General features: G+C 45.1%; 1 protein-coding gene across 2 annotated transcripts in view; it reads left to right on the top strand.

Annotated features, from left to right (window-relative positions):
- The window catches only part of ETV6 (ETS variant 6), a 285,602-nt gene that overhangs the window by 252,527 nt on the left and 14,584 nt on the right, over positions 1–18,491 (top strand). For both annotated transcript variants that reach the window (XM_027541361.1, XM_027541360.1), the window contains exon 5: positions 12,481–13,026. In XM_027541361.1, the coding sequence (XP_027397162.1) occupies positions 12,481–13,026 (546 nt within the window). The remainder of the gene's footprint in view (positions 1–12,480; positions 13,027–18,491) is intronic.

Consider the following 18,491-nt stretch of genomic DNA (forward strand, 5'->3'; position numbering starts at 1 on the left):
TGTGCCGTCACTGCTTTCTGCAGCGGTCAGCACGGTTCTAAGGTGAAAACTCTGCTCTGGGGCAGCTCCTTGCCACCAGGTTCTAAGGTGAAAACTCTGGTCTGGGGCAGCTCCTTGCCACCAGGTTCTAAGGTGAAAACTCTGCTCTGGGGCAGCTCCTTGCCACCAGGTTCTAAGGTGAAAACTCTGCTCTGGGGCAGCCCCTTGCCACCAGGTGAATGTGGAAACTGGAAGTGAGGATGGGAAATTTTAGGTGTCAATGTGCTGCCATTCTCAGTTCTCCTCCCAGCTAGCCCATGGTCATGGCCCAGATAATACAGAGAAATCATTTCTTTGTGTAGGGTGGGAGGAGTGACTTGTATTCTGGGATAGACCACAGAAATTTTATTTACATGTCTGTTTTACTGAGGGAAACATTATCCCACTTCCCTCCCCTCGACCTCACCCATCAAATCCAGCTGCCCAAAGACTGCTTTGGAGGAAGGAATTCTACAATTTTAATGAGAAAATTAAAGGAGATGAGGTATATGAATCTACTTCATAATCCCAAAATAATAGTTAACATTTATTGGGTTCTTATTGTATGCCAGGTCCTTTTAAGCATGTAAGCTTTTCCATGTTTAAATCATTTAATCCTCACGACCACCCTATGAAGAGGGTAATATTATTTCCACTTTATAGACGAGACAGTCGAGGCTACCAGTGATAAAGTAGCCTGCCTCCAAATCACGTAGCTACCAAGTGGCAAAGCTCGACTTAACCCCAGGCCCGCTTGGCTCCAGCGCCTGTGTTCATTTCACAGCAATATCGATGAGCTGACCGGAATCATGTTTTTATTAGTTTTTTGTGTATTTGCAAGTACCCTGAAAATAGCACAAATGATTAAACAATGAGTAGAAAAATTATGGAGATTAGGATGCTAAGACAGATTCTCTGAATGGGGTACAAAAGACTGGCAGGTCCCAGCACTCCTGCTTATAATGTTCCTGTTTCACAATATAGATCTTCTCAGACTTAGGATGGGGGTGATAAATGCATGATAATAGCCTGATAAATGCATCTTTAAGCTGAAAATATCCTAAGGTGAAAATGCATTTACTACTCCTAGCTTGTCAAACAGCATGGCTTAGCCTAGCCTATCTTAAACGTGCTAGGAACACTTAGATTAGCCTGCAGTTGGGCAAAATCATCTAATGCAAAGTCTGTCTGATAATCAAGTGTTGAGACTTCCCTGGTGGTCCGGTGGTTAGGACTCGGTTCTTCCAATGCAGGGACCATGGGTTCAATCCCTGCTCAGGGAACTAAGATCACACATGCCATGCAGTGCAGCCAAAAGATTTAATGATGATGATAAAGTGTCAACTATCTCATGTAATTTATTGAACACTGTACTGCAAGTGAAAATCAGAATGGTCATCTGGGTGCAGGGTGGCATCAGCTGTTTACCCTCGTGATCACGAGGCTGACTGAGAGCGGTTCTCACTGCCACCACCCAGCACCACAGGAGTATTCTCCTGTACATCACTAGCCCCGGAAAAAGACTGAAATTCAAAATTTTAAAGTGTCATTTCCACCTAATGAGTATCACTGTCCCACCACTGTAAAGTCAAAAAATTGCTAAGTCAATCCGTCATATGTCTGGGACCATCTATACTTGAAGCTGTCATATGTAAACCAAAAAAAGTCAGAGGTAACTTTTGAGACCCTAGTGTATGTCTTCAGTTAATGATGTTAAAACCTCATACTAAATTGGACTGGATTAACCCATTTGGATCATTGACTGCCCCAGGATAAATGGACTTAACAGGACAAAAATCTCCCATAGACAGACAGACAGGCAGACATAGATGTATCTATATATATATATATATTTTCCAATTCTTTTCCCTTATAGGTTATCACAAAATATTGATTACAGTTCCCTATGCTATTCCAATTCCAATTTTCTTAACCATTCCCTTTATTGCAATAACATGTACTTTGTGCAAACACCAAGTTTCTGCATCCAGACATAGGAAAGGCCTGTTCCCTGCCCACACCATTATCCTAGGACTTCCTCATGGGTTAACCAGGTGCCATCTATACCAGGACTTGTATGGGGAAATGCATTTAAAGTGCCAGCCTTAATCGAGAACACAGGCTGTTTTGAAAATAAGCGATGCCTACTCTTTGTGTACCTCACACATGATAGGTTCCCCACGAACCTTTGGAATCTTTCTATTAATCTGTCCATCTCCTCTCACCCTCAGCTCTGACAGTCACCATTTTATGCTACCCTTTCATCCCTGTGACTGTGGAGTCCAGCAGAGGTAACAAGGTTCCACCAGGACTTAATGTTGTCCCTGGTGTCAGAGTACCCAAGCCCCAGTTTACACTTTCCTCTGCACTAAGCTTCATTCCTCTCTTCCTTACCCCGCTTTCCTCTCCAGGGCCACCTCTTCCTGCTTTGCCTCTTATATGTCATAGCCCAGGGCAGCATGACCTTTCACCCTTGGCCCGGTCCCTGATGCAGAATGAGGTTGTGATGGGACCTCGCGGAGACCCTGGGTGGTGCACAGAACTGCTTTTCATCCATCTGTATCATCAGCCTCCTGCTGAGGGGGACCCATGCCCCTTCCCTGCCTCCTCTGTCCTCCAGGGGTGTGGAGGCCATACTTAATCCAGAGGCTAGCTTGCTATATTGAGCTAAATGTTTTAGGGTCCAGAGATCCTTAATACACAGGAATAATTCTCCCTAGGTAACCAGGAAGTGTTCAGGAGACTTCCTCTTCAGTTCAGTTCAGTCATGCAGTCATGTCTGACTCTTTGCCACCCCATGGACCGCAGCACGCCAGGCCTCCCTGTCCATCACCAACTCCCAGAGTTTACTCAAACTCATGTCCATTGAGTCAGTGATGCCATCCAACCATTTCATCCTCTGTCGTCCCCTTCTCCTCCTGCCTTCAACCTTTCCCAGCATCAGGGTCTTTTCCAATGAGTCAGCTCTTCCTATCAGGTGGCCAAAGTATTGGAGTTTCAGCTTCAACATCAGTCCCTTCTCTTACCCCTTGGGAAATGCCACCTGATTTCTTTGAGATAAGGACTCAAAGGACTTCCCAGGTGACGCTAGTGGTAAAGAAACTGCCTGCCAATGCAGGAGAGATAAGAGACAAAGGTTCAGTCCCTGAGTTGGGAAAATCCCCAGGAGGAGGGCATGGCAATCCACTCCAGTGTTCTTACCTGGAGAATCCCATGAACAGAGGAGCCTGGTGGGCTACAGTCCATGGGGTCGCAAAGAGTTGGACATGACTGAAGCAACTTAGCAGGCGCTCACACAAGGGAGCTAGCGGGGGACTGGGTTCACCTCCAGAGAAGGAAGTCCTCTGATGACGTCATCTTGCTCTTGCCCCTCTGACCTTCGTGACCTTACCCCCTCCCTGTAAATGGCTCACAGTGTTTACCTCCAAATGGCCACTTGGCTCATCTGCAGCCTGATTGCTTGATTTCTCCATTCACTTCTCTTGTGGGGCTTTCTTGAGACTGAGGGAAACTCCTCTGCACCCCCTGCGAAGAGCAGAGCCAGTGTCCAGCCAGGAGCACAAAGCCTCCTCTATGGCTGCTGTGGACTTGCCCACGCTGTCTGCACTGAACCGCCAACAGCGGTGGCCCTTTGGAGGCCATCTGCACACAGTGATGAAGATTAAGCCTCAGAGCCCTACACGTCCCCTGTTTTGTTTCCTTTTTAGTTTTTGGCTGCAACACAGAGCTTGCGTGATCTTAGTTCCCTGACCAGGGATCAAACCTGTGCCCTCAGCAGTGAGAGCGCAGAGTCCTAACCACTGGACAGCCAGGGAATTCCCATGTTTATTTTCTTTCGATCCCTTTCACCAAATGATTATAAAATTCTAGACACTTCCAGAGGATTTACTGTTTTTGACCTCGGACCTGTGTGAATCCTACACTCCAAGCAAGGGCAGTTTTCTTCTTGGGGCCTACAGGGGAATTCAGTGACCGCTGAATGTGACAGAGGAGTTGAGTGAAATGGGAACACTGAAATGGGCAGGCACAGAGTCGGTGGGAAGTCTTAGCTGAACGTCTTGGAAAGGCGATAGCGGGCATAGTCTCTAGGGCTGCCACACGCTGGATGGCTTGAACAACAGAAGTGCGTTGCCTCATAGTTCTAGAGGCCAGAAGTCCAAGAGCAAGGTCTCAGCAGGATGGGTCCCTTCTGAAGCTGGGGGGATATCTGTGCTATGTCTCTCCCAGCATCTGGTGGTTTGCCAGCAATTTTTGGAGATCCTTGGCTTATGGGTCTTGCGTGGCTTACCTCCTGTGTCTCTTGATTCTTCATTCAGCACCTGTAGGCTTTTGTTGCTGTTTTGCCATGTCTGCCTTCTCCATGAAACTATGATACCCTTGAAAGCCAGGACCACGTTTCCTTACTCTTCATATACTGTACATCTGAAAGACTACCACACATATGGTTGGCATCGCCGAAAGGTCTTTGCTGCAGTTCGTATCATAAGGACTGTGACAAAACATACCTCTCTGGTCGTGCAGCGTGTGCATGTCTGTGTCCAGCCTCCCCTATTCAGGGGGGCAGCAGTCATGTCAGAATAAGGGGCCCCCTACTCCAGTATGACCTTCTCTTACCTAAATATATCTGCAATGACCCTTTTCCCAAATAAGATCTCTTTCTGGAGTTCTAGGGGGTGGTGACTTCAACACATGAATTTGCGGGTGGGGAGCACAAATCAACTCATAACAGAAGTGACAGAGCCTGACTATATGTATGAAATCTATTTTCAATTCCATCTCAAGACCTAGAGTCTTTAATTTTTGTGTAGGTCTTTATATCACACATGATTTCTGCTACTCTTTTACAAAACAGCTGGGAAATGGTGTTTTCAGTGAGAAAAAAATCTGGATCCCAGTGTACTGAGGATGATGAGTGAGAGTTACCTGCTGGGCCTGTTGATTTGTATCTCCCTGACCAATGGCTCTTATCATCATCCATAGCCTTAGGGATAACACAACAGGGAGATGTGATCCTGGTGCAGGAGACATAACTTGACCTTAGCCTCTTCTCTACCCTGGAAATTTCCTAGTCAAAAACCAAGAGTTTAACCAAAGGCAGTTTTGCTTTGTTTTTAAGGTCTACTAGTTATTTATTGGAGAAGGCAATGGCACCCCACTCCAGTACTCTTGCCTAGAAAATCCCATGGATGGAGGAGCCTGGTAGGCTGCAGTCCATGGGGTCGAGAAGAGTCGGACACGACTGAGTGACTTCACTTTCACTTTTCACTTTCATGCATTGAAGAAGGAAATGGCAACCCACTCCAGTGTTCTTGCCTGGAGAATCCTAGGGACGGGGGAGCCTGGTGGGCTGCCGTCTATGGGGTTGCACAGAGTCGGACACGACTGAAGCGACTTAGCAGCAGCAGTTATTCATTACATAATGTGAATAAGTGGAAAGTGTTAGTCACTCAGTCACATCGGACTCTTTGGGACTGCATGGACTGTCCATGCAGTTCTCCAGGCAAGAATACCGGAGTGGGTAGGCATTTCCTTCTCCAGAGGATCTTCTCCACCCAGGGATCAAACCTGGGTCTCCTGCATCGCAGGCAGATTCTTTACCATCTGAGCCACCAAGGAAGCCCAGTGTGATTAAATGGGGTTGAATTTTGATGAATTTTAAGTAGAGAAACTTTACTAATAAATAAAAGGAAAAAGGATGAGAAAAGAAATCAGACTTCTTTTTGTGACCATCACATTTAAGGTCCTACCTTACTGGGGGCTTTTTGGTAGTGGGAAGAAGGGGTTATTTGTGTCTAGAAGAGGTCTACAAGGAGAAAAGTTTGGGGTCAGAAAGTACTTTCCACCAGAAGGAGGTCCCCTACCAGTCCCAGCTACATTCCCTGCCCCACCGCACCCCACCCGCTTTCTAAATCCCAAGTGACAAATTGTATGTGGCCTTTCCTCTCTCTTCCTTGTACGTTTCCCTACTGTATCAAGACCTTCAGACCAAGGGCAATGTGGATAATTTCCCAGTTTTCCAGCTGGGCAGTTCACCAAGAACAAACCCAGACATCAAGGCCAGACCAAAAAAACATCTTCTTGTTTTAGACAGAAGACTCCTACATCTAGGGGATTTAATGCACCCACTGTCCGCTGAGTGCATTTCCTGTGTCCGGAGCTTCTCTGCCTGGCGGCTCTGGTCTCATAAGTTTCCATACCCTGCTGCCAACTTATAATAACAGAGGCAGCAGGGTAGCAACATCAGAGCCCTCTCCATACGTGGGCGCGTGCTTTTTGCAAACTGAAACAAAGCTTGGAAGGGCTCATTGCAGACCTTTCAGCCTTGACAGTGCTTGTACCCAGACCACCAGGAGCCTGGAATTAAATACCCTCTGTTCCAGTTCTCCACAGTTAATGTTATCAACTTCATCAAGTACTTCCTCTTTCAGTGGTGTCTGCAGAGAAATAAATAAATCAAGCCCATCCAAGTCCTGTTTCTGCCCAGATCCTGAGTCAAAAGTAACATCAGAGTTGGATAAGCCAGAGCACTGTCTCCCTCCCTCATTGTTCCCAAAATCTGGGCAGGAACAGAGAGTGAAATCTCTCCAGGACATTACATCAGTTCCTCTTTTACCCTTGGCATGAAAAGTTCTTCCTCTCATAGTCCTCCCAGACTTCCTAAGGCTTGCCCCAAGTGCACACCCATCCACTGAGCCTTGACGCCTGGGACATCAAAGAAAACCTGCAGGTAACCAGGCTGCTGGCCAAAGCCTGTGTCCATTTTGAAATTTGTAAGACAGGAAATGGATTCAGGAAATAGGATTTCTCGGTACATAGTCTTCATCATCCTTAAGTATTTTTAAACCTTAATAAGCTTTTAAGGAAAGGGAGACATTCTATAAATGGCATTTAGAATAAAATATATGAAACTTCAAAATGTAACTGTCTTAAATATTGCTTACAGTGATGATATTCTGTGACGTGGACAAAAGAGAAATTCATTTTTGTGGATGCAGAATTGAGATCTATATTAGCTATGAAAAGAAAAATTTGCCTCATTCCCAGATGATTGCAGGTCATTTCTGTCATACTAATAATTTCAGCCATTAAAGTTAACTCCCTGGGCTAATCAGTGTCCTGCAAGCTTTTTTCTGCACTGAGATTAAAGTGAGGAAGTTAGGACTTGTCATCCCAGCGTGTACCCTTGCAAGGTTGATTAAGCACTTTAATTCCTTTATAAAATCATAACCACTGAGCCATCATATCACCTGAAAACTAATAGTTCCTCAGTATCATCAGCTATTTTCTTAATGTCACATTTTTCCAGCTATTGCATGAATGTTTTTACAGTTGGTTTGAATCACAATCTAAGCAAGGATCTGTTTGTTCATTGCAAACAGTTGACGTGTTTCTTGAGTCTCTTTCAATCTATAGGTCTCCAGCCATATCTTTTCTAATATTTTGTTTTTTATTATCCATTTATTTGGCAGCACTGGGTCTTAGCTGAGGCATGCACACTCTTTGGTTGCAGCATGTGGGGTCTAGTTCCCTGACCAGGGATCAAATTCAGGCCCCCTGCCTTGGGAGCAGAGAGTCTTAGCTACTGCACCACCAGGGAAGTCTGTCCTTATTTTTCTTGTGCACACGCTTGCACACTCTCTTTCTAGGTGTTTAAAAAAGAAGTGAGCCATAGTTAGTATAACTTTCCCCCTGTGTATTTTCTCTCTGGTTGCTTTCAAAATTTTCTGTTTATTTTTGGTTTTCAGCAGTTTGTGTGCCTGGATGTGGCTTTCTTTGTATTTATCCTATTTGGAATTTGCTGAGCTTCTTGGATCTTTAAGTTTGTCTATTGCTGCTGCTGTTAACAAATTGAGGACAGTTTGGCCATTATTTCTTCTTCTTCTTTTTTTTTTTTTGCCTCATTCTTTGTTTTTCCTTGTTTGACAATGTTACAGTGACTGTGCAGGAAAATCATCTCATTTTCTTAGATGAGCACATAAGTATTTAGGGTAGGATATCAGAATTTCTGGGGCTTCCCTGGTGGCTCAGTGGTAAAGAATCTGCCTGCCAATGCAGGAGATGTGGGTTCAATCCCTGGGTAGGGAAGATCCCCTGAAGAAAGAAATGGCAATCTACTCCAGTGTTCTTGCCTAGGAAATCCCATGGACAGAGGAGCCTGGCAGGCTACAGTCCATAGAGTCACAAGACTCAACACAACTTAGCAACTAAACCACCACCATCAGAATCTCTAATTTGCTTTAAAATAATACAGTTTTTAAGAATGTGTTCAGTTCGGTTCAGTCGTGTCCAACTCCTTGCAACCCCATGAATCGCAGCACACCAGGCCTCCCTGTCCAATGTGTTGGTGGGAGGTAAAAACCCTCCTCCATTAAAAAAAAAAAAATTCTCACTTTCTTGAACTCCAATTACATCTCTTTTAGACCATTTCATACTGTTGCCACAGGTCTCTGAAGATCTATTTCTTTGTCTTTAATCTTTATTGATCTGTTTTCATATTTGCTAACCCATCTCCCATCTGCTAAGTCTGTCCAGTCCAGTATTTCAAGTACTGTATTTTTCAGTTCAAAAACCTTTTTTGAGAGTTTCCTTTTCTCTTCTGATGATCTTCATCTGTTATCCGTCATTACCACCATCATCTTTAAGTACTTGAACTTATTTATAATAGCTACTTTAAAGTTCTTATTTGCTCCTTCCAGTATCTAGATTATCTGAGTCTATTTCTATTGCCTGCCTTCCCTCTTGAATATGGGTCATATTTTTATGTTTCTTTACATGTCTAAGAAATCTTTAGTGGATACTTAATATTAGTTATAGAGACTCTGGATTATGTTATATTCCCCTGAAGAGTGTTGATTTTTCTGCTAGCAGGCAGTTAAATAACTGGCTGATCACTTTGGTTTTGTGGAAGCTAGATCTTATAATTGGCTAGGGAACATCTACTTCAGTTTTACCTTAAGTCCTCAGGCAGATCCCTTTTTCCTAGAGCACTAGTCCTTACTCCAAAGGTATGACCATTCTGGGGTAATAAATAGCCTGAGGCGTTTTCAGAGTCTTCCTTGATAGATCTCCAATCTGAACTGTACCTCTAGTACTGTGACCAGCAGCTGAAATTTCTGCTCATGTCTTTAAACCATACAGCTGTTCCCTTTCATTGAGCTCCTTGGAGTTTCCCCTGCACATTGCTGTTCGGGAGCACATGTTAAGGATTTGGGAGAATTTTATGTGCCCATTAGTGGCTACTCCTTCTGAGGCTCCCTTCTTTATGGAAATTTTCTCACTCAGGTTGTTTTTTTTTTTTTCCCCCTTCTGGTAGCTTCATACTCTACTCCCTGGCATCTCAAGCAACTTTCTGTTCTTTTTCTAGCTGCCCCAGACTACATGGACTGGGGAGGTCACTCTGGGTGAAAAAGTGAGTCACTGAGTCACGTCCGATTCTTTTCAACCCATAAGACTGTAGCCCACCAGGCTCCTCTGTCCATGGAATTCTCCAGGCCAGAATACTGCTGAGTGGGTAGCTATTCCCTTCTCCAGGGGATCTTCCCAACCCAGGCATCAAACCCAGTTCTCCCACATTGCAGGTAGATTCTTTACTGTCTGGGTGAAAGCTGTATAAATTTGGATCTCACTCTGGACAGTTCCTTTCTTGCAAGACTAAAATCCCCTCAATAACTTTTTTTTTTTGGCCACACCTCAAAGCATGTGGGATCTTAGTTCCCTGACCAGGGATTGAATCCATACCCCCTGCATTGGAAGCACTGAGTCTTAACCACTGAACCACCAAGGAAGTCTCTCAATAACTTTTATAAATACATTTTATCCAGACACACAGGAAAGTTAGTCTGCTACAAGTCACTCTGCCATTATTGAAACTGGAATCCTCTTTATGAGGAGAAAAATGATAGCATACCATAGTACTTCACCGTACTTTACTTATCTAACCATAGAGCCTGGAGACTGGTCCTTAGCACAACATCAAGGTACTCCTCATTCCATTTTATAGCTGTGTATCCTTCATCATTTAGAGAGAGACTCTCATTTGTTAAATCAGTCTTCTATTGGTAGCTATTCCAATGATTGTGTGGACCCTTAACCATGTCCAACTCTTTGTGACTTTATGGACTGTAGCCTGCCAGGCTTCTCTGCCCATGGGATTCTCCAGGGAAAAATATTGGAGTGGGTTGCCATTTCTTCCTCCAAGGGATCTTCCTGACCCAGGGATCAAACCTGTATTTCTGGCATCTCCTGCGTTGCAGGCTGAACCACCACTGAACCACCTGGGAAGCCAGTCCAGTGATTAAGCACTTTCATAGCAGCATGTTATATAGTGATTGCAAAGTAAGCCCTTTGCCTTCAGGCAGACGATCATGAACAATATTCCTTTTGTTCACCATCTCATATGATTGGTGAGATCTAGTGGAGTCCCCATTTTCCTGTTATCCCTGTGTTAAGAAACAATCACCTTTGACTCTTGTGTGCTAACCCTATCAGATTCCCAGATCCCCTTTATATGTTCTTCATATAGATACTGACGTCATGGTGAAAGGAGATGACTTTGTCTTGCTTTACTTAGAACCATGGACAAGTCTTTGACCAGAACAAGGACCTGCAGGTATATGCATGCTTTTGGTGAAACAGCTCTGGGAATAGATGTGGCCAGAGAAACCTCACTGAGATGAGTGGGGGACTCTGGAGAAAGCTCCGTGTCTGTAGGCAGATGTCTGCACTTCTGACCCTGTTAAGAACAGGGCCTCCTAAAGCCATGTGTTTTCTGGTCCCTCCCTCATCCCAGCCCATGGAGCTACTTCTGCCACTGAGCTGTGTACACTCCTGATGTTGTCTTTGCTCAAACGTCTCCAGCTGGAGAGTTCCGGTGGGATAGGGTGGAGTCATCTATCATCAGGGGTCCACTCTTCCTCCTGTACTCTACCTGTCTGACCATTTGTAGGGACTGTGCATTCAGAAACAACATGCTCCTAGATGTTCTTTGAAGTGCAAGACTGTCATTCTGTAAATCAGGCCCACTGTGCCTGCTCAGAGCCGGGTTTGATATGACCCCCTCCAACCCCCCGCTGCCCCCCGCTGCCCCCAGTTTCTACATAGCAGAGAGGTAGACGCTGTAATGGACATATAAGGCTATAGAATCTGACTGGAGTCTGTCTGGCTGGGTGACCTTGGGCAAATTGCTTAACTTTTTATTTAAGAATATTTGTTTATTTGACTGTGTCAGTCTTAGTTGGGGCACACAAGATCTTCATTGCATCATGTGGGATCTTTTGCCATGCGTGCTCGGGCTCTCAACTTGTGGGCCATGGGCTATAGACCGTGCGGGCTTAGTTGCCTGGTGATATGCAGAATCATAGTTCCCTGACAGGGATCAAATCCTTCTCCCCTTCATTGCAAGGCAGATTCTTTTTTTTTTTTTTTTTAATTTTATTTAATTTTTAAACTTTACAATATTGTATTAGTTTTGCCAAATATCAAAATGAATCCACCACAGGTATACATGTGTTCCCCATCCTGAACCCTCCTCCCTCCTCCCTCCCCATACCATCCCTCTGGGTCGTCCCAGTGCACTAGCCCCAAGCATCCAGTATCGTGCATCGAACCTGGACTGGCATCTCGTTTCATACATGATATTTTACATGTTTCAATGCGCAAGGCAGATTCTTAACCACTGGACTACCAGGGAAGTCCCTGCTCAACTTCTTTATGCCTCCATTTTTCTCTCCTGTTATAAACAGGAGTAACGGTAGCATCCTCTACTTGTGTGAAAGTATTAGTGGCTTCAGTTGTGTCCGATGCGTGGTGACTCCATGAACTGTAGTCCCCCAGGCTCTTCTAACCATGGAATTCTCCAGGAAAGAATACTGGAGTGGGTTGCCATTCCCTTCTGTAGGGGATCTTCCTGATCCAGGGGTCAAACCTGGGGTCTCTTGCATTGCAGGCAGATTCTTTACCATCTGAGTCACCAGGGTGTGTTGTAAATTTTAAACAATATAATCCAATCCATAGAATATACAGTAATTGCTTTATTATTTTCATCATCTTTATCATTAATAGCAACAACTCCTGGAAGCAGAGAATATGAAAATTGGGTTATGAAAATGTAAGTTGGTGAAAGCCTCTCTCTCGAGACCCTCAAGGGCCCTGAAAAACCACACTAAAGAGTCAAGTAACAAAAAGATAAAGAATGAGTGTGTGGCTTCCTTGTGTTTATAAGCGACGAATGGGTGATAAATGGAATACTTGTAGACATTCTTAGCTTCTCCAGGGGCAGGAAAAGAGTTTCAAGTATGTGCAATTTAATGTTTTTTTAAGCGGGGAAGAAGACCCCACATCTGGGGGAAAAGGGTCTTCCTACACCTGTGCGTGCTCCATGCTTGTCACCTTTAGGACTGCTGTGGGGTTCCCTCCCCTGAGCATACATCAGGGTCTCTGACTGTCCTTCCCTCTTCCTCACAGATAACGGTGTCCAGAGGACCTCAAGGCCGTCGGCCGAGAACGTACACCAGAACCCTCCCACCATTGAACTGTTGCACCGTTCCAGGTCGCCCATCACAACAAACCACCGGCCTTCTCCCGACCCCGAGCAGCGGCCCCTCCGGTCCCCCCTGGACAACATGATCCGCCGCCTCTCCCCAGCCGAGAGGGCCCAGGGACCGAGGCTCCACCAGGAGAACAACCACCAGGAGCCCTACCCGCTGTCAGTGTCTCCCATGGAGAACAACCACTGCCCACCGTCATCCGAGCCCCACCCGAGACCCTCCAGCCCCCGGCAGGAGGGCACGCGGGTCATCCAGCTGATGCCCAGCCCAATCATGCACCCTCTGATCCTGAACCCCCGACACTCCGTGGATTTCAAGCAGCCGCGGCTCTCCGAGGACGGGCTGCACCGGGAAGGGAAGCCCATCAACCTCTCGCATCGGGAGGACCTGGCCTACATGAACCACATCATGGTCTCCGTCTCACCGCCCGAGGAGCACGCCGTGCCCATCGGGAGGATAGCAGGTGGGTGAGCCCCCCGCCCTCCCAGGAGCCCCCACGCCGTCCCAATTAGGTGCCCTCCAGAGGCTCTGGGAGGCCAGGGGGAGGGAGGCTTTGCCAGCAGGAGACGAAATTCCCTAAATGGGCTAGTTAATGAGGCGCTGGGCTGCTGGAGTTAATGAGCCTCAGAAATGTGAAGAAACAAATGTCCTCCGACCAGCTTACAAGGGGAGTCACGTTACGACTGTGGCTAAGCAAAAACATTTAAAATCAAAGGTTTATGAGCATGTTAATGGCTCTGTCCCGGAGTTTCCAGTGGCTAATTAATGAGCAGGCACAACACAGAGGACCTCTGTCTCAGATTCCGGCCTGGATTTCCATCCTCTGGGCAGTAACTCCATGTAGCCTTCACCTTGGGAAGAGGCAGGAGAGAAAAGTAGGATTAGGGTGTTGTTCGGTCATTTGGACAGAGGAAGCCACGCCCGAATTCTTTTCCTTTGATGATGACAAGCCCAAATTTGTTTCCCTAAGATGAGAAACCAGTGAAAAAAATCACCATGTGGTATTTCTGCTCGTGTGCCCATAATTTACATGAAGTCATTCTCCAGAAGCTTTTATAATCCTCTCACCTCTTGGCAAAGTTAGGGCTTTTCCTAGAGCTTCTCTCTGGTCACGAGACACTTTTTGAGCACCTACTGTGTGCAGATAAACTCATTAGGACATAGAGGACACAGAGCTGATTAAACACAATTACTTCCTCGGGGATTTAAAATTTACTCTGAGAGACAGGTGTGAAAACCACTAAGGTATAAGACAGAAGGAGATAAGCCCTCTGCCCCATTCAGTCAAAGCACAAGTATTTATTGAGTACCTATTGTGTGGTGTGGATGCAATGCAGAGAGAAAGGTTTTTAATATTTTACTTATTTGACTGCGCTGGATCTTAGTTGTGGAATGCAAACTCTTAGTTGTGGCATGTGGGATCTGGTTCCCCCACCAAGGATGGAACCCAGGCCCCTTGCATTGGGAGTGTGGAATCTTAGCCACTGGACCACCAGAAAAGTCCCAATAAGGAGCATTTTGACTGGAGGAATTGAGGAAGGAAGATAGCTCGAAGTTGAAAGTGGTTATGGGTCCAGTAACGGGAGGACCGGCTAACCTGGTGGCTCAGTGGTAAAGAATCTGCCTGACAGTGCTGGAGACACAGGAGACATGGGTTTGATCCCTAGGTCAGGAAGATTCCCCTGGAGGAGAAAATGGCAACCCACTCCAGTATTTTTGCATGGAAAATCCCATGGATAGAGGAGCCTGGCGGGCTACAGTCCAGGGGGTCGCAAAGAGTCAGACACAGCTTAGCAACTAAAGAACAGTGCAAGAGAGACATGGAGGCAGGAGAGAGGTCAGACTGTTCAGGGAAACGTGAGGCATTCTCCTACCTCCTTGACCTGATGCTGTAGGACTGAGATCCAGCTGAACCACAGGAGGAAGCAGGGCTCACAACATCATGATAACACAGGTCCTAAGGCTACTTTACCTCTGTCTTGACTCGCTGTCTCTTTTTTATTGGAGTCATTTGTTTCTAAATTTTTCTCTGGCCCCAAGGGCACCTCTGGTATCACCTCAATTTTACCACTATAAATAAGTTACATCAAGAATGTTGAATCAAGAAAACAAAGAGCTATGACTTACATGTTTCAAAAAGAAAAAAAAAAAAAAACTATGAAAAGTGAAATGGTCTATGCTTGGAATGTGATTCAAAAGCATCCCACAGGGCTGGAAGAGAGGAATGCATAGTTGTGGTGGTTCATTTGCTAAGTCATGTCCAACTCTGCAATCCCATGGACCGTAGCCCACCAGGCTCCTCTGTCTATGGGATTTCCCAGGCAGGAATACTGGAGTGGGTTGCCATTTCCTTCTGTGGGTAAAATAAGGTTAGTTATGACCCAAGGGCCATATGGCTGGGTATTGGATGCACAGAGATTTACATTAGTGTTCTGTCTACCTTTACATAAAGTTTTTTTAATGATGGAGAAAGAAAAAAAAAAACTGTGAAAAGAAAGAACAGGGGTTAATGTAGCTTTGCTTATTCTGCAAAGCATGTGCGTTTCCCATATAGTTGGAGGAAGAGGATGGGGTCAGTGTATTCCTGTGAATAATATAAATGACGTGCTTTGAGCTTTCCAGGCATCCCCTTCTTGTCTGTATCTGCCGTGTTTGTCTTTTTTTCTTGCATGGTCTGTACTGCAGTTCTGAACATTCTGAGGGTACTTGCTACTTGTTTCAGGACTGCTCTGCAAAAGGAGCTAGTCATTGCTGAATTCATTTTGTATGGAAGGGATCATTTACGGGGGAAACGATGGAGGAAACTGAGCGCAGAGAAGTGGAGGCCACGTAGTGGCTGGACGATGTGGCTGCAGGGCAGCCCTTGCTAGCACCATCCCCCCAACTTCCTAATCACATTTGTCTTGTCACCTCCTCTGTAATGCTGTCTTCGCCACAGACTTCTTAGGAATCCAAGATAAGCCCCATGTGTCAAGTTAAATTGTTTCGACTTAGAGCTGTTTTTCCCTTGTTTAGTAGGTCTAGAAATTTTTTAATATGGCTGTCTTAAAAATCGTTCTACTCTGTTGGTATATTCCCAGATTTCATAATCTCCATATGTCCGTGTTCAGTAATATGACCAAATCCAGGATTAGCTAATATAATCAAAAGGCAGTGTTTCTGAAGGGTGAAACAAGAGGGAAATCTATGGTCTAATATTTAGTCTTAATCCTGTGACCCTCTGAATAGAACCCATCATAATTCCAGGCTCCTTTGTTTCATTTGGGAGCTCCCTGTCTCTCCACCCCATTTTGGTATCTTCTTGGACAGCTCACATCCTTGTGGAATTTATTCTTTTATTGGCAGTTGAATTCATTGGGTGATTCTTATGTACAATGTAAAGTCCTTTCATTACTGAACAGTCATAAAAGCCCTTCAGATCTCTATAAAGCAGCTTTTAGGTGAGAAAACTTAGCTCCTTATGCTTTTTTTTTATATTTATTTATTTTGAGAAGATAATTACAATATTGTGATGGTTTTTGCCGTACATCAACATGAATTGGCCACAGGTATACATATGTCCCCTCCATCCTGACCCCCCGCCCCCACCCCATCCCTCTGGGTTGTCCCAGAGCACCAGCTTTGAGTGCCCTGCTTCATGCATCGAACTTGCACTGGCCATCTGAGCTGAGAGGGCACCAAACCTGCTGCTGTGTCACACTGACAGAGACTGTAGCTGGAGGATATGGGTAAGAACAGTACTTGTGACTGTGGATGAAAAGGTAAGGTCTTGTCCACTCAGACAGTCCTGGGGATATGCCTTTGGACACCTTCTGTGTTTATGGCGCTGCTCTGCATTCATAGGGGTTGGGTGTTCAAGGAGATTGTAAGACACGATCTTTGTTGCGAAAGAGCTGAAGACAATTGACTACAACTGCAGCTCATGGTACCTTCCAGGGACTCCCATTAAATGCTGTAAGAGGTCAGAGCAGGGGTGTCAGGAGGCCTTCACGGGGGAGCTGGCTTTTGGCTGGGCTTAGATGAATGCTTAGAATATGAACAAGTAGAGATTAGAGGGAAAAGAGGTCATTCCAGATGGAGAAAACTCCAAAGCAAGATAAGCCCCAGTATATTTGTTCTAGGTTTCACATAGAAATGTAAACTCCAGAATCCAGGTTTGTTAAAAACTGAATTTTTCAGTTCAGTTTTCTCATGTTTTAATCTCTCCAAAATAGGGACGCATCATACACTTAAGAGATTACATGCAAGTTGTGATGGTTTGCTTAGGTATTTACCTGGTGGAAAAACTAAAATATTCAGTAAATATTCATCTAGGAGGTAGTTGACAGTTTAAATACAAACCACAAATTACATCAATTGAAATAGAACATGTAGCTTATTTTGAAAGGTGGTGTTTATTTTTCAAAGAATAAGAAGGATGTTACTGAGTTTAACAAGTTGGAATGGCTGGCATTTGTGGGATAGAATGAGAAGATTCCTGGATTCTGTTTAATTTATTTTTAATTAGGGGATAATTGCTTTACAGTGCTGCTTTGGTTTCTGCCATACAATAATGTGAATCAGCTATAAGTACACATGTATCTTTCCCTCCTGGGTTGTTTTTTTTTTTTTTAAAACTGAAGAGCCAGTGGTGTGTGCGATGCTGAGCAAGTTGCTTCTTTCTGTGCTATTTTCTATTATCTTCAGGAAAGGATTACTTGGGGGAGGTGAGAGCATCTGTCCACCTTTCTAGCATTTTCTTAGCCCACCAAAGTTTTACTGGCCTGCGTCTCACTGATGTGTTTCAGAGCCAAAGACTGGTACTGGCCGTGAGCGCCATGAATTGAGGAAGGGTAACAAGGTCGTGATGCTGTGTTTTCAGTGTAATATTGGAAACCACTTTTACAACTCATTGACTTCAAAGCTAGAAGCATCTTTTACAGATGGAGAAACTGAGCTACGGGCACGTCAAGCATTCAGCCTCGAGCTTCATCCAGGGTTCTTTCCAGCGCGTTTGTTTCCTTAGGCCCAGGGACTGGAAACGCTGGCCTATGGGCCAAGTCAGCCACCGCCTGTTTTTGTAAGTCAAGTTTCATTGGCACACGGCCACAGCCATTCACTTAGTATTGTCTGTGGCTGCTTTGGCGGGGTTGAGGAGGTACAGCTGACACAGGACGGCCCGCAAAGCCTGAAATATTATATTTACTGATGGGCCTTTTACAGAAAGAGTCCGCCACTCCCTGTTCTGCGGCACTGTCTGCTTTGAAATCATAGGTATAACGGAGGATTCAGGGGGTAGAAAATGCCGATGTTGCTCTCCAGGAATTACACCTCAAAGAATGAGGCATGCCCGAGACATGTGGAGGGAACAATGGCAAGCAATGTAAGGAGGGAGATAAGTCCTGATGGCGGGCTGATTGCTGAGCCGCCCAGAGTACTTACAATAACATCATTAACATAAAATATAGCTGAAGAACAGAAAGGGTCAGGCTGCCTACTTGAACTGTGTGGTTCAGATCATTCACTCATTCCAAAATTCTCCCGTCTCTCTCTGTGCCAGGCATTTTGCTCGGTGATAGGGTGAAGCTTCTCTAAATGCCAAATGCTGTGTCTTCGCTGGCAGAAGGCAGTGTGCTTCTTACTTTATGCCATCAGACAAGCTAAGCACCCCGCTTTGGTTTTAACCATAGACACCTCAGTTTTAAAAGAAAAAAATTGAAGTCATTTTGGCTTTCTTAAACTTCTACAATTCCACTAAAACCTGAGTTACCAGACTTCCTGTCTGCTTATCCCTTCCTTGGCCTTAATCCAAAAAGTCAGCTAAGGAAGCGAGATTCATTGGCAATGTGGTTGATAATCCATTCGAAGTCATTCATCTGTTCCACAAAATTGGGGGCTGTAGAAGCCTGTACAGAGTTGGTTGTTCAAAGCCCATGGGCCATGCAAATA

This window comes from Bos indicus x Bos taurus, chromosome 5 (assembly GCF_003369695.1).
Source record: "Bos indicus x Bos taurus breed Angus x Brahman F1 hybrid chromosome 5, Bos_hybrid_MaternalHap_v2.0, whole genome shotgun sequence".
NCBI lineage: Eukaryota > Metazoa > Chordata > Mammalia > Artiodactyla > Bovidae > Bos > Bos indicus x Bos taurus.